General features: G+C 42.4%; 1 protein-coding gene across 1 annotated transcript in view; it reads left to right on the top strand.

Annotated features, from left to right (window-relative positions):
* Nucleotides 1–21,972, top strand: part of qser1 (glutamine and serine rich 1) — a 38,538-nt gene that overhangs the window by 14,684 nt on the left and 1,882 nt on the right. The window contains exons 3-11 of the mRNA XM_062026647.1: nucleotides 11,839–11,964; nucleotides 12,116–15,271; nucleotides 16,039–16,343; nucleotides 16,431–16,547; nucleotides 19,037–19,170; nucleotides 19,246–19,439; nucleotides 20,000–20,137; nucleotides 20,213–20,310; nucleotides 20,380–20,526. Of these exons, the coding sequence (XP_061882631.1) occupies nucleotides 11,839–11,964; nucleotides 12,116–15,271; nucleotides 16,039–16,343; nucleotides 16,431–16,547; nucleotides 19,037–19,170; nucleotides 19,246–19,439; nucleotides 20,000–20,137; nucleotides 20,213–20,310; nucleotides 20,380–20,526 (4,415 nt within the window). The remainder of the gene's footprint in view (nucleotides 1–11,838; nucleotides 11,965–12,115; nucleotides 15,272–16,038; nucleotides 16,344–16,430; nucleotides 16,548–19,036; nucleotides 19,171–19,245; nucleotides 19,440–19,999; nucleotides 20,138–20,212; nucleotides 20,311–20,379; nucleotides 20,527–21,972) is intronic.

Raw genomic sequence — 21,972 nt, forward strand, 5'->3', positions numbered from 1 at the left:
CCACAACATCTGCAGTCGAGGTCAGCAGAACACCATCCTCACCATACATGGTGTTGACAGTGCACTGCTTCCCCTTCCTGAGGCGGCGGCTGGTTGTCCAGAATCGCTTCGAAGCCGTCCGGAAGTCGTTTTCCATGGCTTCCCCGAACTCCTCCCATGTCCGAGTTTTTGCCTCCGCGACCGCTGAAGCCGCACACCACTTGGCCTGTCGGTACCTGTCCACTGCCTCCGGAGTCCTATGAGCCAAAAGAACCCGATAGGACTCCTTCTTCAGCTTGACGACATCCCTCACCGCCGGTGTCCACCAACGGGTTCTAGGATTACCGCCACGACAGGCACCAACTACCTTGCGGCCACAGCTCCAATCAGCCGCCTCAACAATAGAGGTGCGGAACATGGTCCACTTGGACCCAATGTCCAGCACCTCCCTCGTGACATATTCAAAGTTCTTCCGGAGGTGGGAATTGAAACTCTCTCTGACAGGAGACTCTGCTAGACGTTCCCAGCAGACCCTCACAATGCGTTTGGGCCTGCCAGGTCTGTCCGGCATCCTCCCCCACCATCGCAGCCAACTCACCACCGCCCGTGGTCGGTAGAAAGCTCCGCCCCTCTCTTCACCCGAGTGTCCAAAACATGAGGCCGCAAATCCGACGACACAACTACAAAGTCGATCATGGAACTGCGGCCTAGGGTGTCCTGGTGCCAAGTGCACATATGGACACCCTTATGTTTGAACATGGTGTTTGTTATGGACAATCTGTGACGAGCACAAAAGTCCAATAACAAAACACCACGCTGGTTCAGATGCGGGCGGCCATTCTTCCCCATCACGCCTCTCCAGGTTTCACTGTTGTTGCCAACATGAGCGTTGAAGTCCCCCAGTAGGACAAGGGAATCACCCGGGGGAGCACTTTCCAGTACTCCCTCAAGTGTATCCAAAAAGAGTGGGTACTCTGAACTGCTGTTTGGTGCGTAAGCACAAACAACAGTTTCTCCACTTCACGCACTAGCTCAGGCTCCTCCCCCCCAAACCCCCCCCAGCGAGGTGACATTCCACGTCCCAAGAGCTAGCTTATGTAGCCGCGGATCGGATAGCCAAGTGCCCTGCCTTCGGCTGCCGCCCAGCTAACAACACACCCGACCTCTATGTCCCCTCCCATGAGTGCTGAGCCCATTGGAGGGGGGACCCACGTTGCCTCTTCGGGCTGTGCCCGGCCGGGCCCCATGGGGACAGGCCCGGCCACCAGGCGCTCGCCATCGTGCCCCAACTCCGGGCCTGGCTCCAGAGGGGGACTTTGGTGACTCGCGTCTGGGCGAGGGAAATCGGAGTCTCGGTTTTTGCATTTCCATAGAAGTACCTCCCTCTATCAAAATGTAAAAATAGAAATAAAGACATTATGTAATGAAAAAAAGCTGACACGTTGACATTATTAATGTACAAAAAAAATAATACGGTATTTTTCCAAGTATAAGTCGCTCCGGAGTATCAGTCGCACCTGCCGAAAATGCATAATAAAGAAGGAAAAAAACATATAAGTCGCACTGGAGTATAAGTTGCTTTTTTGGGGGAAATTTATTTGATAAAACCCAACACCAAGAATAGACATTTGAAAGGCAATTTAAAATAAATAAAGAATAGTGAACAACAGGCTGAATAAGTGTACATTATATGACACATAAATAACCAACTGAGAACGTGCCTGGTATGTTAACGTAACATATGGTAAGAGTCATTCAAATAACTATAACATATAAAACATGCTATACGTTTACCAAACAATCTGTCACTCCTAATCGCTAAATCCGATGAAATCTTATACGTCTAATCTCTTACGTGAATGAGCTAAATAATATTATTTGATATTTTACGGTAATGTGATTAATAATTTCACACATAAGTCGCTCCTGAGTATAAGTCGCACCCTTGGCCAAACTATGAAAAAAACTGCGACTTATAGTCCGAAAAATACAGTACTTGTCCTTAGATATATTGGTAACGTTTATCTATAGCCTTTTTATTAGACATTACAAATTACATGATGGTATTACGTTCATACCTCACGCCAACACTGCTTTACCTAACAATCAGTCATCATGAGTATTGATAAAAATAATGTTAATTATTATTTTGGCCAGAATTGGCAGCCCTATGTATAAGACTAAATCTCATACATGAGCACTATTTTTATCTATATGGACAAAAAGTGCAGTTACGTTTTATGGCCATCAAGTGCTAACTTTCAAAATTATTTCATTGGTTTTTATTTTTGAATCTCTTATGTCCAAAAAGTGCTATCTTGTGCAATTTTCACATTTATTTTAGTTATTGATTATTATTTTTTTCTGCCATATTACTTTGTTTATAATGCTTTTGTTGCTTTCATATGCACATTCAATTTCTTCTTGGGGTCCATGAACAGTGTTTTTATCTACAATAATGTTTCTCCTACAAAGGAAGTCATTTTTGAATGTGATGTTTTTTTTAAATAAAACTTTGTTAAAAGATTTCAGTATAAATATTTTTCGAAAATTTTGAGCACATTTTATTTATTTTTTAATTTTTAATTTTTATTTATTTATTTTTTTTTTCAATAATGTCCTGCCCAGCTTCTCGGGCAAATCATATAGCAGATGTAGATGCCCATATCGGCTGTTCAGATTTACTTTACAAAAGAGAAGTGTAGGATACTTCTCTTGTTGCCTTATTTGTATTTTGACTTTATTAAATGTATTTATATTATCATTTGGTGCAGGAGGAGATAGAAAGAGAGAAAAAGGAAGACAGAGGGGGGAATTGTGGGGACAAGAGGGGGATTAGACAGAGAGACAAAAACAACAACAGCAAACACAACAACAATAACAACAGAGCAACATCAGCAAATACGACATGTACAAATATGATGGTAAAAGTAATAGCAAATAAGCAGTTAGCGAAAATAATACAGAAATGACAATGAGCATTATTAAACTAAAAATGGAGCAATATGAATACCAAATGAAATAGTGCTATTGATAATAAAACAATACCAATACTTTACCTTTATTATCAACAATACAATTATTCAAATGCAACAATACATATACGTAATGATAACTTGAGATACGAAAGAATGCAGAAAAATGGAGGGGAAGAAAGAGAAGCAACCTACATTAACCTTGTAGATTGTTATAGTAACTATAGGTTAAGCTTTGTCAGTGTGCCATGTATTATACCCAGTTTACCCTAGGGCAACAACGTTAATATATGTTTGATGAAACGTAATTATGTGCATGAGTGTATGTGTGCATATGTACTTGTATATGTACAGTATGTGTATATGTGTGCTTGTACAGTGAATGTATATGTACAGTATGTGTATAGGTGTGTTTGTACAGTGAATGTATATGTATAGAATGTGTATGTGTGTGTTTGTACAGCGAATGTATATGTACAGTATGTGTATACAGTATGTGTGTTTGTACAGTGAATGTATATGTACAGTATGTGTATATGTGTGTTAGTACAGTGAATGTATATGTACAGTATATGTATGTGTGTGTTTGTACAGTGAATGTATACGTGTAGTATGTGTATGTGTGTGTTTGTACAGTGAGTGTATATGTACAGTATGTGTATATGTATGTTTTTACAGTGAATGTATATGTACAGTATGTGTATACAGTATGTTTGTATAATGAATGTGCGTGTGGATGTACGAACTTTGAGTGTGTAAATATGTACTGTATTTATTTGTATATGTATGTGGGAGCGTAGGTACCTACAGTATGTATGTGTGTATGTATGTGTGTGAGTATATGTGAATTTGCATGTACAATACATTTGACTCCCAATGTGTGCGGGAGCCAGAGTACGGCCCCAGCCTCCCAGAGAGCCCATCCCACAAACAGTAGGTGCGGTGCCCAGGGAACCAGGGGCCACCGCCCCCACGCAGCCAAGCCGGACAGCGACAGGAACCCCAGAGCCTGGCCCACCGCGCCGCCCACAAGGGCCAGCAGCAGGCCGCAGACAGACGCACCCGGCAGAGGACAAGGCACGAGAAAAGCAGGGGGCAGCCAGACCCCAAGCCAGCGAGAGACCACACCCCACACGGACAGAAAGGCGGGACGCCCCGCCCGAGGGGCCCGGAGACCCCCCCACCCCCGGAGAGCGCGGCGAGGCCAGCCCACGGCCACCCCACCCAAGCCGGCCGCCACAGGACCACCCAGCACGGGGCCACGGGAACCACCCACCCCACCCGCAGGGACCCCAACGATGGAGATGGAACAACCAGCAACCGCCCAGCCGAGTACCCCCCCCCCCCCTGAGGTAGGGGAAATAAATAAATAAATAAATACATAATAATAATAATAATATTAATAAAATATATTAAAAAATAAGAATAAATAAATAATTAAATCTATTTATAAAAAAATAATAATAAAATAAAAAAATAAATAAATAATTAAAAGAAGATCACAGACATGCTGACACACAAGGTCGCTACCCCAACAACTGGCCGACTCGCAGCACCTCGGAATACCCTGCAGCACCAAGCTACCACAGTAGATGCAGGGACCAGACTCAGCAGGCCCCAACCAAGACGGGCACCCGGAAGGGATGGACGGTGGGACCCAGGAGCTCCAGACACGCAGTCCGGATGCAGTAGCCTGAGGCGCCGACCCCCACCCGACAGGCAGGCCCAGAACGTACCCCCAGAAATATACATACATATATATATACATACACATAAACATACACATGTACACATACACATGCATACACATACACATATATATACATACATACATACACACATACATACACACACACACATACACACACACACACATACATATACACAGTTTGTCAGCCCCGACAACCACCACGCGCGCGCGCTGCCACCAGTCACAACATCAGCCACCCCCCCTGCACCAGACCCAGCAGCCACGGGCGCCCACACCACAAACAAGCGGCAGCAGAAACAGCAACCACAACACGCCCAGACAGCCAGCACCACCCATTTAAATCGATTAAAAAAAAAACGCGACCGGCAACCACACGCCAACAGGATCACAGAGACCAGCCAGCGCCAGCCCGCCAGCAAGCCCAAAGGCCAACACGCAAACAAGAGACACCAACACCCCCCCCACCAAAAGACCCCACCACCCCAACCCAAACCCGCACAAACACACCACCGCCCAAACAACCGAGACACAGTATCCAGACCAGACACGTGCGCCGCCGCCACATCAAGTCGCCAACAGAGACCCCACAGCGCAAGGTCGGGCCACACGGGCAGGGACCCCACCCAACAGGAAGCGAGACCCGCGCGACGCCACACACAAATAAATAATACGATTAAACAAAAATAATAATAATAATTAAAAAATAATAATAATAATAAAATAAAATACAAATTAAATTAAATTAAAAATAACAAATACAAATGAATAAATAAAATAAAGTAAGTAAATAATAAAAATTATTTAAAATATATATATATATATATATATATATATATATATATATATATATATATATATATATATATATATATATATATATATATATATATATATAAAAAAATAATAATAATAAATCAATAAAAGCCTGGCAGGCCACCAGAACGCAGTCCCCTGAATCCGCACCGGCCGACGAGGCAATGAGGGGTGCGCCGAACCCCAACCCCCCCACATGCATGTGTACAAGGCCCCCAGAGTGTCTACTGTGTAGTTAAAATTAGGAGGTCAGCCATTACAGCTGACCTCCAGTCCCTATTGATGCGTGTACTGTAGCGTGAGTGAGATATGTATGCTTGTGGGAACTAATAATGCGATTAAATTTGGGGGACATCAAGGTCTTGGTGGGTCCCAACCAAGCCGAGCCCTCCAAATCCTAAGTGTCTAATATGCAGCTAAGATTGGGGGATGGACAAGCAGGGGACAAGACAGGAGGACTGGAGCCCCATAGGAGGCATCCTCAACCCCCCGCCATGCCTCCCCGCAGGACAATCCCCCAAAGTCCTATATTTGTGTGACTGTGTGCTATAAGTAGGAGGAGTAGAGGGCCCGGACATCCCCCCCAGTCCATGCGGCCGACAACCAGGAACTACGGCCAGGAAGGCCCTCCCCCACGGCCCGTGACCCACACCAGACCACTTTAGCGTGACGCCACGCGAGCCCACCCCCCGCCAAACAAAGCCATCCCCCGCCCGCCCCAACCCAACCCCGCAGAGCCCATACCAGCAACCAAACGCAGAAAAACCGCACAGCCCCATGCCCAATGCAAACACCGCATCCCGGCCATCCACACAGCAACGTACCCATACGAGTTCCGGCCAGGGGATGGCGCCCCCCAACGGGGGAAGAAGTCAATGCACCCCGTCCGCACGCCAGCCCCCAAACCAGCCGGCAAGCCAACGCCAGCCAGCCCCCACAACCCCACAAGCGCACAGATACCAGCCACAGTCCCCCAACCACTCCAACCCAACACAGCGACGCCAACCGCTGGCAGTACCACAGCAACCATCACCACCACCGCCCGTCCGCAGTACAAACACCCGCGGCCGCCGAAACCGAAACAAAAAAAAGCGACCTACCCCGTAAACCACAACAACGCACACCCCCAGCTACCACAGAGGCCACCAACCCACCTACCCCAACTCATTCACATACAGGCCAATCGATCCACCGGACATCCACACCCATACACACACCTATACATACACACATACGCATACATACATATATGTATATACACATACATACACACATGCATGCATATACATATACACATACACACACACACACACATATATACACCAACATACATATACATATGCACACATATACACACACATACATACACTAAAACAAAACAAAAAAATATATATAAAAAATAAAAATAATAATAATAAATAAAATAAAATATACCCTTTAAATTAAATAAAATAAAAATAAACATGAGGCCTGGTTGCCAACAGTGCCCAGCGCCACGAAACCCCGCCGCCCTTCCCGCACGTCCAGGCCCCCCCGCCCACCCCCCACCAGGCACCCCATCCGGCAAAAAGCCATAAGGGCCCAGCCCCGCGCCCACAGCCGGCATGCCATGGCATCTCTGCAGGCCTGGCTTTGAGCACATTTTAAAATACCGCGATAATAATAACTGTATTATATTTGGTCACAATATACGTGATAAGAATTTTTCGTACCTTGACATTCCTAGTACCAACACATAAAACAAGTTTCAGTTCAGTTCAGTTTCAGTTTATTTCGAACATGCATACGATACAATGTAATGCATTACACAATTCCAGTTGTTTCATTACAGCACATTTGTATGGGTGAATGTGGAAATAGTGTCAAAGTGCTTTGAGTACCTTGAAGGTAGAAAAGCGCTAAACAAGTAAAACCCATAACCCAGTGTGTGAAATTAAATGATGGAATGGATTAAGCTGTTTAATGATTATTTCAGGAACAAAATGTTGTATCAGAGGAGTGGATCTTTGCAGACACATAAACAAAGAGTCTGATTAAAATATATTTAGATATAAAAGTGCCTTTTCTGATTAAATTATTGGGTGTGTCGGGACCAATACAGTCAAATAGATGTTTTGTGAGTGCCTGCAAGTCTGCATTCAGGGCATGATTACTGGTGAGCTGCAGCAGATAGCGAAACTAATGTGTGTCACTTAGGGCTGCAACTAACAATCAATTTGATAATCGATTAATCTGTCGATTATTACTTCGATTACTCGATTAATAATCGGATAAAAGAGACAAACTACATTTCTATCCTTTCCAGTATTTTATTGAAAAAAAACAGCATACTGGCACCATGTTCTTTCAACTCGCCAAATAAAACAAGGAAAATGTTACAAAAATGTTTTTTTTTTATAAAGTGCACCATTGTCATGCACAATAGCAATAATTTTGCTTGGGGGAATTTCAAACCTGGCTACTACCTATTCCAACCATTCTGCAACTTTTGGTCGCTGATAAAAAAGCCTTGCCTGTACTGGAAGTAGCGTAACGTCACAGGTTGTGGAGCTCCTCACATCTGCACATTGTTTACAATCATGGCCACAAGCAGCGAGAACGATTCAGACCGAGAAAATGACGATTTCCCCATTAATTTGAGCGAGGATAAAAGATTTGTGGATGAGGAAAGTGAGAGTGAAGGACTAGAGGGCAGTGGAAGCGATTCAGATAGGGAAGATGCTGTGAGAGGCGGGTGGGACCTGATATTCAGCTGGGAATGACTAAAACAGTAAATAAACACAAGACATATATATACTCTATTAGCCACAACACAACCAGGCTTATATTTAATATGCCACAAATTAATCCCACATAACAAACACCTCCCCCCTCCCGTCCATATAACCCGCCAATACAACTCAAACACCCGCACAACACACTCAATCCCACAGCCCAAAGTACCGTTCACCTCCCCAAAGTTCATACAGCACATATATTTCCCCAAAGTTGCGTACGTGACATGCACATAGCGGCACGCACGCACGTACGGGCAAGCGATCAAATGTTTGGAAGCCGCAACTGCGTACTCACGGTACCGCGTATCCAACTCAAAGTCCTCCTGGTAAGAGTCTCTGTTGTCCCATCTCCACAAGCATGCGTATCCAAATCAAAGTCCTCCTGGTAAGAGTCTATGTTGTCCCAGTTCTCCACAGGCCAATGGTAAAGCTTGACTGTCATCGTTCGGGAATGTAAACAATGAAACACCGGCTACGACGTAGCCGCTACGTGTTTGTGTTGCTGCAGCCGGCCGCTAACACACCGCTTCCCACCTACAGCTTTCTTCTTTGCTATCTCCATTGTTCATTAAACAAATTGCAAAAGATTCACCAACACAGATGTCTGTGGAATTTTGCGATAAAAACAGACGACTTAATAGCTGGCCACAATGGTGTCCCAAAATGTCCGCTAAAATCCGTGACGTCACGCGCAAACGTCATCATACCGAGACGTTTTCAGCAGGATATTTCGCGGGAAATTTAATATTGCACTTTACTAATCTAACCCGGCCGCATTGGCATGTGTTGCAATGTTAAGATTTCATCATTGATATATAAACTATCAGACTGCGTGGTCGGTAGTAGTGGGTTTCAGTAGGCCTTTAAACTCAAGGCGATCAGTCACGCAGTAGAACACGGGAATAGAGCAGGAGCGAGAGAATTTAACATTAATGAATCAATGGTGCGGAAGTGGAGGAAGCAACATGATGACCTGCGCCAAGTAAAGAAGACTAAACAGAGTTTCCGAGGTAACAAAGCGAGATGGCTACATTTGGAGGACAAACTCGAACAGTGGGTTGTTGAACAGAGTGCAGCAAGTAGAAGTGTCAGTACAATCACTATTTGTTTTGTTGACATTCCCTTTAGCGCAGCTCCATCTAATGGATGCATAACGTAACCCCAGCCTCTACTGTAGCGTCTATTCTATACGCCTTATAATGCGGTGCGCCTTATATATGAACAAAGTTTTAAAATAGGCCATTCATTGAAGGTGCGCCTTATAATCCGGTGCGCCTTATAGTGTGGAAAATATGGTACTTTGTTTTAAATCCTTACCCAATTTTCTTGTATCACCCTATACTTATGTTAAGTATCCAAACAACTGAAGAATAAGTGCTTATTACATTTTAACAGAAGTGTAGATAGAGCATGTTAAAACAGAATGTAACCAAATATTAACAGTAAATGAACAAGTCAATTAATTATCCATCCATCCATCCATTTTCTACTGCTTGTCCCTTATGTTTTTTGACAAAATAATACAATGGGAAAAGACACAGTACGTTACTGCACACTTAAACAGCCAAATTGGGAGCCTTTGTAACCCATTTGCTTTCTTACTACAGAAAGAGTAGTTGTCTAGTAGTTTCATTATATTATTTAATTCCAAAATTGGTCTTTAATTGCAATAAAAACCTATGCTAAATGTATCATCAGATTTTCTATTAAAATTAAGCCAATAATGACATTGTATGTGGTCCCCTTCATTTGAAAAAAAAAAAGTATCAAAATACATTTTGGTACCGGTATCAAAACATGGTTTGTTGTGATCTCAGTATGCGGGAGGCAGCGTGTAGGTAAAAAGGTATTTAACACTTAAAGCAAAAATAAACAAAAGGCGAGTGCCGCTAAGAAAAGGCATTGAAGCAAAACGAAACTAAAACTGAACTGGCTGCAAAATAAACAAAAACAGAATGCTGGACGACAGCAAAGACTTACAGCGTGTGGAGCAGACGCCGTCCACAAAGTACATCCATACATGACATGACAATCAACAATGTCCCCACAAAGAAGGATTGCGTGCCCACAAGTTAAACAGTCTTGAATTAAAAAACAAAGCAGGTGCGGGGAATAGCATTCAAGGAAGACATGAAACTGCTACAGGAAAATACCAACAAAAGAGGAAAAGCCACCAAAATAGTAGCGCAAAGCAATAACTAAAACACTACACACAGAAAAACACCAAAAAACTCAAAATAAGTTACGGCGTGATTAGGGTTGGGTATTGAGTATCGATTGGAACCGGGACTAACTTTCCGATTCTCCCGGAATCGTTCAAAAGTTTAAATTTCGATTCCTAGTTTCGATACCCAGTCCGCCGACCGGAAAAAAATGTGTCCGCCGAACCGGAAGAAGAAGCCGCTGAACACCAACGAAGAAGCGCCCACCGCCGGAAGTGTTAGCATAGCCGAGCGACTCCACAGCAGGAGACACTATCTGTCCAGAACGCTCACGCATCCTGCCTGAGAAGGTGGATATGGTCATTTTCCTAAACAAGAACTGTCTCTGATTTTATACTGTACCTGCTGCTAATCTGGACTGGGTTTTGCAAGTTGTTTCTTATTGTTTATTTGCTTTTCTGCACCAGGTTAGCCCATCAGTGGGAGCATGGTAACATTTTTAAGTACCTGCAGCATCATACACTTGTGTGTGTAAATGTGTTTTCATGAGGTTTCCTGCAGCATCATACACTTATGTGTAAAGGTGTTTTCATGAGGTTTCCTGCAGCATCATACACTTGTGTGTGTAAAGGTGTTTTCATGAGGTTTCCTGCAGCATCATACACGTATGTGTAAATGTGTTTTCATGAGGTTTTCAAAAATAAAGCTCTCTTGAGGAAAGTGTACCCCTGGGAAAATGTATTCATAATTTATAATATTTATATTCAAGTTCATAGATTTGATATTTATATTCTAGTTGAAAACAGCCCTGTAAGGAATTTATAGTAAAGTTCATAAAAAGTTAATAGAATTAAAATTGATGGAGAATGTCAGACTATTTCATTCAGAAAGACTGTAGGTTAGCTAGCTCATTTAAAATATCCTAAACTTTTTTTTGACCCTGCCTCTTAAAAGAATCGGAATCGAGAATCGTCAGGAATCAGAATCGAAACAAAGAATCGGAATCGGAATCGTTCGAATTCAAACGATACCCAACCCTAGGCGGGATGTGACAGGTCGTGACAGTACACCTGCTTTGGTACTTTGCAACTATGCATCACTATAGTGATGCATGGTTGGTTATGGTTTGAATTCATATCCAACAATTGCGAGAACGACTTTTTATTCTTAATATCGGCTACTAAGTTTCATTTTTTTATGTTTTCTGCTGGTGGTGTGCCTCAGAATTTTTTCAATGAAGAAAATGTGCCTTGGCTCAGAAAATGTTGAAAAACACTGATCTAACCAAGTTAAATTTTAGAGGTTTCAGTGTATTCCTGTAAAAGTGTTCATTATTTACCTGGGATACAGTTTGGATTATTATTTGAAAAATATACTGATCACAAATTTTGTACTAATCATGTAACTCTTTTGACCGCCAGGAGCGCTTGAAACAAACATTAACACTTCAGAGACCTCAATCATGAGCTTCCTGTCAGCCATGGAGTCAAGAAGCCCTGTTAGTGCCTCACTGCTTCCTCCTTTTAGACCTCCATCATGGCCTGCAGGTGAATAAACGTGATTATTTTTTCAGTATTAGTATAAAATGCCACTTTATCTTTTGAAATAAAATACTAAAAGGTACACGCATATGTTCACACACTTTGGTTTTGCAATCATTTCTAATCTCATATTGCTTCTCCCAATTCTGCAATTAAGGTACCAACCCCTCCACCGCAGAGCTGTATTTGACTGGTGCTCTGTCTTCTGCCACCACATTTCCTACACCGGCTGCTCTGTCAACTTATCAACACACTGGTCCGTACACTTCCAGGAGTTATTCCACCAACCCGGCACTGGGTCTCCAGGAACCATCCCTCAGCACTTCCATCAATGGCCTATTATCTCATAACGATTCCCTCCTCCAGCACAAACCCAGTCAAAGTGTACTTTCAACAGCACTGGCCTTCAATCTTACAAGCCCCGTTTCGGGCTCAGCTCTTCCAGTCGAGTCCTCCACGTACCGGTCAGCCCAGGAGTCGGCCCCCCATCTCCTGCAACCACAGTTTAGCCTTCTACCAGCAGCCCTCCCTGCCCCTCATAGTCCCTCGCAGTCCTACGGGGCCACCGTTTTCTCAGGCTCTGTTGAGAGAGCGCTTCAGCGGGAATGTAGCGTGATCAAACACCACCAGAGGCCTTCTAGCAGCCACATAGCCTCAGAACTGCCGCCAAACTCTGAGGACTCCTTACAGAGTTATTATGGCTCTGTCGGTGAAGGGGCCATGTCTTACCGACAAGACCCATCGTGCGATACCTCGGTATCTTGCAGCCCTTCAACAGACACTGATTCCTCCCACGGTGTCGATAGTGCCATAAAACACAAAGTGGACTCAGTTACTCGTAGTTATTCTTGCACCACAGTCCCAACAGCTAAAGAGTGCTCCTCCAAACTAGCTTTTGTTGGCCGTGAGGAGAATCAAAGCCTCTCCCAGAAGCAGAACTCTGTGATTGCTAACCAGGTACCAGCGCAACTACCCAGCCTTATGTCCAACACTCTGTCTCAGACCTATATCACGCCACATACGCAGACAGAGCCCGCCCATTCCTCTTCACACAATTTATCATCCTTATACAAGACATTGCCTTCCATCTCCAGTCTGTCTGCCAATGTGGCGTCTGTAAGTCAAGCTCTTCTGTACTCTCCCAATCCAAGCCTGAGCCAAGAACAGTATGGTGTCGAAGTCCATGGTTTGTGTCAAGGTAGCTACCCATCGTCTCACTCTCAGACTGACCCAAATGTGGCTTATACGTCAGAGTCACAGGAGCAGGCCTCAGTGACTCAATCTCAGCAATATGCCACAATACAGTCTCTGAATAACTCTTACCAAGCCACTTCTGCACATGACTATACTCAGATGCAAGCCTCTGTGGGACATAAAACACTTGGCACAGTTTCCCAGCAAGTAACAGTCCAGACTCCACATACTTCTGAGACTGTGTCTGCTACCTACTCTTCAACTTCCCAAGCTTTAAGTAATAATATCAGATTATCATTAAGAGACATAAAGCCAATGTATGGCAAACAAACACTTGAAGAACTTCCTATACAGGACCTACAGGCTCTCCAGCAGGCGTCCATGGGGGGCTCTGTTATTAATGGTACTGTGGCAGCTCACAACAATGTAATCTATGTAGTTTCAAAAATGGAGGACCTCCACAAAACGCAAAGCGTCATCAGAGACAGTTCACGTTCTGCTGACCAGCTCTCGCAGTTAAACACAGCACATGTTAACCATGAGAGGTTGAGCTCCATGGTCCAGCATCACAGTCACCTAAGCATTGCCAATGGACAGGTAAATGCAGATCCAAAAACAAATAACTCTGGTTTTGTATCTTCACATATACTCCTGAGTCCAGAACTTAAGCAGCGGCCTCTCCACATCAAATTACCTGAGTCACAACAAACTCACCAGGACCATATCCCAGCAGTCCACACCCAGTTCATCACTGTCCCTAACGCACAGGTTCTCTTGGAGCCCAACCAGATGATTCTTCTTCAGCAGCCTCTTGTGCAAAATGCTCAAATGTCTTCAAAGGTAGTATCTGCACAAGGCCTTCAATCAACCCAAGGTTTGAGCCCTTATAATGTCCAGTACCTTCAGATGGATCGTGAACAACTGCTTTGTCGCAGTGTCTCTGAAAGTCAGCAAGTTACAGTCGTGTCTGAGCAGAGCTCAGGGTGCTCAGATTCCTCTAAAGACCACTACAGCCAGTCAGCTAATGACCAGTCAAATGATGCTAAGAACCAATTTGCCCTTAACTCTCTTTGCTTCCCAGACTCTGTCTTACTAGCCGATGACAGGAATATTTTATCAAACGTTGATGACATCTTGGCTGCTACCGTGGCTGCTTGTGGCGTCACACCGCAAGACTTTGTCAAAGCCGCATCCTCCACCCAGGCTGAAATTGTAGCAATGACAGGTTCTGTCGATGCCAAGAATCACTTTCAAACGGTGGATATAACGCACATGTCACCTAGTTTCTCGACAGCGCAGACAATCCTTACAGGCAGTAACTCCATGACTATGATGCTAAATGAAGCACAGATCTCTACAGACCGCCAAGGACTGTCCGTTCATCACAACAGTTCTGATCTTGACACCAATGGAGATGGAGAGAGCTCTGAAAACGACTACCACTCAATCAGGCACGTTTATGACCCATCAGGCTTCCAAAGCCGTGTCAAAGGGAAGTGTATCACAACTGAGAACGGCCTAATGAAAAGCCCAGGTGTTGAGGACTTCCCACAAAAGAAAGTTTGCCCTCCGTCTTTGACAAAGGGTGAGGATATAGTACAAGCAAAACCAGCCAAGCGCACTGTACAGGCAAAGCGGCAGAACTCTAGAGGCAGTGATTCCAGCCCATCTGCCTCACAAAGCACATATGATAGTTGTCCACAACAGGAAAGAATAAGGCAGAAAATTCGGGAAGTGGAAGAGAAACAACCCGAGGTGAAAAACGGTTTTATCGGCTCCTTCCTGGACTTCATTAAATCTGGCCCCAAACAGCAGTCCCCTGCAAATGTTTCAAGAAACACTACTCGGCCCAAAAAGACTGGTGTCTTGACCAAACCACCACCAAGTATTGAACCCCCCAAAATTCAAACTCTACCAGGTGCACTGATTGCCCAGCAGAGTCAGGGAGTGAGCTCTCATCAGAAACGTTTGGACGACGAGCTACAGAAGAACTTGGAGACGCTGCCATCATTCAGCTCCGATGAAGAGGAGAACACGGGGAGAAACCAGGCGCTAAGGAACAGTATCAGCTCAGCACTCTCTGCGCTTGATGAGTCCTCAGAACGGAAAAACAAGCTAGGTATAGTAACACTTAGCCAACATTTGTCAATACTTTTCTAATGCTAAAACTATTAATTACAAAACCTGGCATTTTCAAAGTGTGGCACATTGAGTTCCCCTACGAGGACATAATACTCCACTGACACGTCCTCCCCTACTTGCCAAAAAACACATTTTAGCATGTTTTCTGCTTATACCAGCCTCTGTTTAATTTATTGAAACAGAGTCAATTCATTGAGTCTTTAAAAATAACTTAAATTGGCTTAACACCGTGGTTCTCAATTATTTTTTTGTCTTTAGTTTTACACTCTCTTGAATTTGAACTGCCATGGAGAACCTGATAGTTATCTATTTATCTGCATGTATCAAGCACTTGCATTTGCTCTAAATAAAGAGCTGATTCTTCTTAAGTTTATGATATGTATGTATTACCTACCATATTACAGTAAACCCAAAATATAGTTTGTCATATTTCATGGTCAGCCTGTTGATTAATTTGAGCACTGCTGCTACCTTGCTGGAGGCCTGTGTATCATTCAGCCATAAATTCATAAGGGCGCTAATACTTGAAGTCCCCCTTTCACTCGTACTGACACCTGTCCCCACCATATCGGGGGGTCCCAACCTACTATTTAAGAAGCACTATCTTAACAGGTTTGAAAAATGTTTTTTCATTATTTTCTGAAGCTGTTGCTGGCACCTTTGACTCTCCAAGACTAAAATTGGTGAATCAAGAAAAATGATCGATGTTTAGCATGTTAATGCATACATTTAATCCTCCTCCAGAAAACCAGGTCCCCATTACGATACTAAAACCACTCCAAGTCCCCGCTGTGACATTCAACATCACAGAAACCTGCCCTCCACCCATATCTACTTCCACCCAAACACCAAACGCCGTTGTCACAGGAATCACTACCACTGCAAGACAGCAGCCCAAAGAGATGCCACCTGGTCAGCTCGCTGTACAGTTGACAAGTGTGGCCATCGAGGGACTGACTGACGAGGAGCTGTCGGACAGTGGAGGTGAAGGAATGTACCGGGAGAGAGACGAGTTTGTTGTGAGAAAGGAGGATATTGAGACCTTAAAGGTACAACATATGCAAGTGTTTAGGCTTTTAGCCAGAAAATGAATCATATCTTACTTGTAGATAACATGCACTGTGCTCTGTTATCAGGGAACTATGCGAGCAGGAAGTGAGCCTCCTGCCATTTGGAAAGTCCAGAAGGCTCTGCTGCAGAAATTTGTGCCAGAGTTGAGAGACGGGAAGCGAGTGTTTTCGGCTACTAACAGTGTAAGTCAACATGGGTAACAATTGAAATAAAAATATATCTTGAAAGCCACAAAAATTTAGGAGATCTTACTATCATTATGCTTAACGTCACGCTTAACTAGCGAGCAGGTGACTTGTTTGAACAAGGCTTTCAGACTGTGAGGTGGGCCTCCTCTATTGCTGGTGTAGCAGCTTGAGAAAATTAAGGAAAACTTTTTTTTTTAACAGGCTAAACTAACTTAAGTAATGTTTACGAACAAAGAAAATGTTTTTTTCTAGTTCTAGTTAAGAACGTCTGGCATTACCAGAAAATGTGCTCCACAAAATAAGTCTATAAGGGCTAAGGGTAGGCCCTAATCGGGATATAATCTCTGACGGGGGCTCACTGTGCCACACTTTGAAAAGTCCAAGGCTAGATGCTATATCTTTTAAAAGTGGAGTGTTTTATTGATTTTACCCTATATGGTGTGTGCAGTACTTTTTAAGCGCAAGCGAGAGACGACCTTAACAAGATGTTTTGTTTCAATATTATTGAAATAAGTAGTTACCTTTTTACACTTATATGTTTGTTAATAGAGTTGGAAATCTTTGGGCATCACACGATTTGATTACAATTCAGGAGCTATGATTAAATTATAAATCAATTATTTATGCATCTTTAATTACTGTATTGTAAATGATTAATATATTGTTTAGACCAGGGGTGATAAATGCACGGCCTGTGAGATGAGTTTGCAAAGTATAAAAATAAGCTGAAATTTCTGAATAAAAAAATCTGCTGTTCCAAATGTGTCCACTAGATGTCGAAATAGCAATTTTTTGCATCCCCTGTTGCAATAGTGTGCATGACTTCAGAGGTGGCGGAGCTATGTGCCGTGTTAAGATAGGAGAATAGAGACAACACTTCTGTGTTTGGACACTACGTACTTATTAGTGATAGTAATGATACAAAATGTGGATTGTTACTTTCATGCCTTGATTGTCAAATATGTTGTTGGTAATAAAACCTGTGACATTTCTACCCCCCAAAAATGCTTTTGATAATCTGTACATTTCGTGTTGTACATTTTGTGGGCGCACATAAATATGCAAAAATAATATGTATAGAATAGAATAGAATAGAAAGTACTTTATTGATCCCTGGGGGAAATTCAGCAATCCCTTTTTAACTTCTTGTGTATTACAATGAAATGAGTCCAAATTCACAAGTTTTGTTGTCGATTATGCTACATATGTACAGAATAAACCACATGATGTTAGTACATCAGTTGAGGAAAATTAGTAAATTACATTAATAACACCCTGTAATTTGATTGTGATATTATTATTCAATTAATCTTCTGATAGATTAAAAATTAACACCAATAGGAGCATTTTAAAACTGCCAGACTCAATTCCACCTATTTTACTGATGAACATTATCACATCATTTATTCAGAAAGTATAAATAACGACAAATGAAGATAGAATACTATTAAGCGCAACATTTAAGTGTAAAAAATATGATTTGTAAATTTTCAGAATGTGCTTGGTCTATTTTTAAACAAAGAAACAATCTGAAGTATTTTTAAATTACCATGCCGTGATTTTACCAGTCCGGCCCACTTGGAAATAGATTTTCCTTCGTGTGGCCCCTGAGCTAAAGTGAGTTTACACCCCTGGTACTATTATTATATTGTAGATACTGTTGTAACGCTGTTCCAGTTAGACTTTTGTTGAAGTGTTCAAACCATTTATTTTCTCTTTTTACTACTTTTCAATCAAGCTAATTTAGCACCGCGACTAGCTTAGCTTGTCCCCTTTTTCTCCCTCCCCCATGAGTCTGCATTTGATCTGCATTTTAGAACAGTCTGTATTGATTTTTTAAAGGGGCTGACAGCGGTGAGTGACAAGCTTGTACACCAAACAAATTCCTCAGGCCAACAAGCAATTTTTATTCAGTATATTTAGTAGTTGTGAAAAATATAGACACTTTTAAAAAGTTTATGATCTTTCAAACCACTAAGGATAAAATAAAATAGCCGGTGGTGTTCTTGTTTTGTTTTGAAACAACCCATTTAACATGAAAATAAGCCATATTTGAGCATTTGTCCATCAATTCAAAATCGTCCAAATTCCTAATTTTCTCACCTCTAGTTGTTAAATTATCAACATGTTCCTGAAAACATTGCCCATACATATATACTACAGTTAAAAACATTTTCTTACTAGACTGCTTGACACTGGAACAGATTAAAATGTATTATTTTTTAATATCATTTAAATGATTTCCTGTCGGATAGATTTTAAAATCTGACCAATAGTCAACCTATGATCCGGAGTAATTTGTTTTGAAATTTTACTTAACTTGACATACTTACACACGTAAAAAAATATATTTATGATTGTGCCTTCATTCCCTTGTGTAATGGAATGTATGAGACGATCCACAAGATATCAGTTGGTGTACATTGTGATCATCCAAGACTAGTTTATTCGCCTATGTAACATTGTTCGTGTTCTGTGTGTAGTATCTTGGATACTTTGGTGATGCCAAGACCATGTACCAGAGAGTCTATGTGAAGTTTCTGGACACCGTGAACAAAAGAGAGTATGTCCGTGTGTGCAGTCGGAAGCCACGCTGCAAGCCTATGAACTCATTAAGGTGAGCTATGACTATGACCTTTGAGAGCTGAGTGTTGTTTCTGGCAGTGATGTCATCTTTTGGTCTGTTTCACAGAGGTTTTCAGGTGAAGACTCTGCTGGGCTTGACAGCTGCCCCCCTCTCCCAGTCTCATACTCAGAAGCTTCGGCCCATCAAACCTCTCAAGCCAAGAGCAGAGCCACCGCCCAAGAAGAGGCGGAAATGGAAGGAGGCCTTGTCGCCCACTGCCTCGGGATCATCCTCTGCAGAAGAAGCTGATGAGGAAGATGGTAGAAAATTATTTACATAGCACTTTCCATGCACAAACAAGTGGCAACACAATAAAAAGAAAGAAGAGCTATAAAAACCCACATTACAAACACTCATGTACACTATTGACAAAAACAAAACACTGAATAATTACTAAAATAACGCCATCCAAAATAATAGCATGAAACATATTATACAATATATGTCAAAATAAAATATAAATAACACATTATTAAAAACAGAATTGACAAAATAATAGTAAAACTATTAGCAATAAATAAAATGGAAAATAACACAATTAAAATACAAATTATAAGAGTTAAACATGATCAGTAAAAAGTCTGATTAAAAAGGTATTTCTTTATCCTTTTTCATAAAAATATTAACGGTGTCTACAATCCTGAGGCTTTCCGGCAGACTGTTCCACAGGTGGGGGCCGTAGTGGCTCAATGCCGCCTCACCCTGAGTCTTAGTTACAGTATTTGGTAAAGATAGAAGTTTTATTGTAAAGTTTTGTTGTTCTCAGTTTGACAACTTTATGTAGGAATGTGTTTTAAATTTGCTGCTTTCTTTTCTCCAGACTTTAACCCTCCTGTGCCTTTTGCTTCACGACTTCTCAACACAAGAACCATGAAGGACACTTTCAAGAGCTTCGTGGAGCTGCTCATCAGCCTTGCCCTCGACGAAAGTGTGATGACTGAACTTGAAAGAAGGAATGGTAATTGACAAAACTAAAACGAAAGAGTGGTCTCCAGCTGCAAGCCTGACACAGCGTGTATTGTCACACGTACAGATGAGTTGTTGCTGCCACATATGAGAAGAATGGATGAGTTGATCAGTGACAACAGGAAACGCTTGCTTCACAAACTGCACATTGGGCAAGTCCTGAAGGTGGGTTTGCTTCTGAAACATTATATTGTTGCTTGTAATAGAACAATGCGGGTCTTCTGTCATCTTCAGACGTCACTGGACAGCTACCCAGAGATCTCTGTGGTGACGGAGTTGAAAAAGGACGGGGAGGCACCTGTCTTTAAAGTGCGTCTCAGTGGGAAGGCCTACAGCAAGAAGACCATGAAGCCTTACAAGTTGCCTAACAAAGTGCCACAGGTGGGCTGGTGTGTTTTGACAGCATTCAGATAATAGTTTTTTTAACTGTCAGTGCTTTTCAAAACGACCAGCAACGTGACAAAAAGGTGCATACATCATTTTTTTAAAGAATCTTAAAAGGGCAGGGTATCTGAACTTTTTAAAAATGTTGCCTATCGTTTACAATCATTGAAAGACATGAAGATGGATGTATTTTTTTCCAAAAGGCATTCTAAATATTAAATAAATGCGATCAAAAGTCCGCTTACAATGGAGCTTATGGGATCCGCTCTATTCTGCCTATGAAGCCCTTTAAAAAAAAACATCTAAACACTTCCATTTATATGTAATGTAGTAATGGGCACATTTATAATAGCATTTAATATGTATGTATTTTGCTCATTTTAAGCATACACGTTGCATTAATTTCAAAAACGCATCACAACGTTCGCTTATTTTTTTAACAAGGTCACTGGTTATTACTTACTGCAGACTTCATGAGAGCCAACAAACATAATAAAACATCACTTACTGCACAATGTCTGCTGTCATTACGATGCAGACTTCTAGGATGTTCATATATTCCCATTCAGATGAAGAATGACTCATAATGCTCGCAAAGGTGGGTGGAACCAAGCGTCTTTTCGTGCTGTTAACGTCTAAATTGGCTGTCAAAGTGTACCAACTTGTCGGAATACATTCTTGTGCTTCTGCTATGCAGGTGAGAGGCATGATTTATGATCTACAATACAGTTTGATTAGCGAGGAAGCAGATGATCAGTCGATCATAAATAAATGATAAATGGGTTATACTTGTATAGCGCTTTTCTACCTTTCAAGGTACTCAAAGCGCTTTGACAGTATTTCCACATTCACCCATTCACACACACATTCACTCACTGATGGCGGGAGCTGCCATGCAAGGCGCTAACCAGCAGCCATCAGGAGCAAGGGTGAAGTGTCTTGCCCAAGGACACAACGGACGTGACTAGGATGGTAGAGGGTGGGGATTGAACCCCAGTAACCAGCAACACTCCGATTGCTGGCACAGCCACTCTACCAACTTTGCCACGCCGTCCCACATCATGTCATGTTAACATTAGCACTCAAGCTGGTGATCACAGCGCCGCTATAAATAGTTTGTCTGCGCTAGCGCTTATAATACTAATAGCACTAATACTTAAAGATTAAAGTACCACTGATTGTCACACACACACACTAGATGTGGTGAAATTTGTCCTCTGCATTTGTCCCATCCCCTTGGGGAGCAGTGGGCAGCAGCGGCGCCGCGCCCGGGAATCATTTTGGTGATTTAACCCCCAACTCCAACCCTATGTTGCTGAGTGCCAAGCAGGGAGGTTATGGGTCCCATTTTTATAGTCTTTGGTATGAATCGGCTGGGATTTGAACTCCAACCTACCGATCTCAGGGCGGACACTCTAACCACTTGGTTAATATTCAAGTCAC

This window comes from Entelurus aequoreus, linkage group LG02 (assembly GCF_033978785.1).
Source record: "Entelurus aequoreus isolate RoL-2023_Sb linkage group LG02, RoL_Eaeq_v1.1, whole genome shotgun sequence".
NCBI classification, from domain to species: Eukaryota; Metazoa; Chordata; class Actinopteri; order Syngnathiformes; family Syngnathidae; genus Entelurus; species Entelurus aequoreus.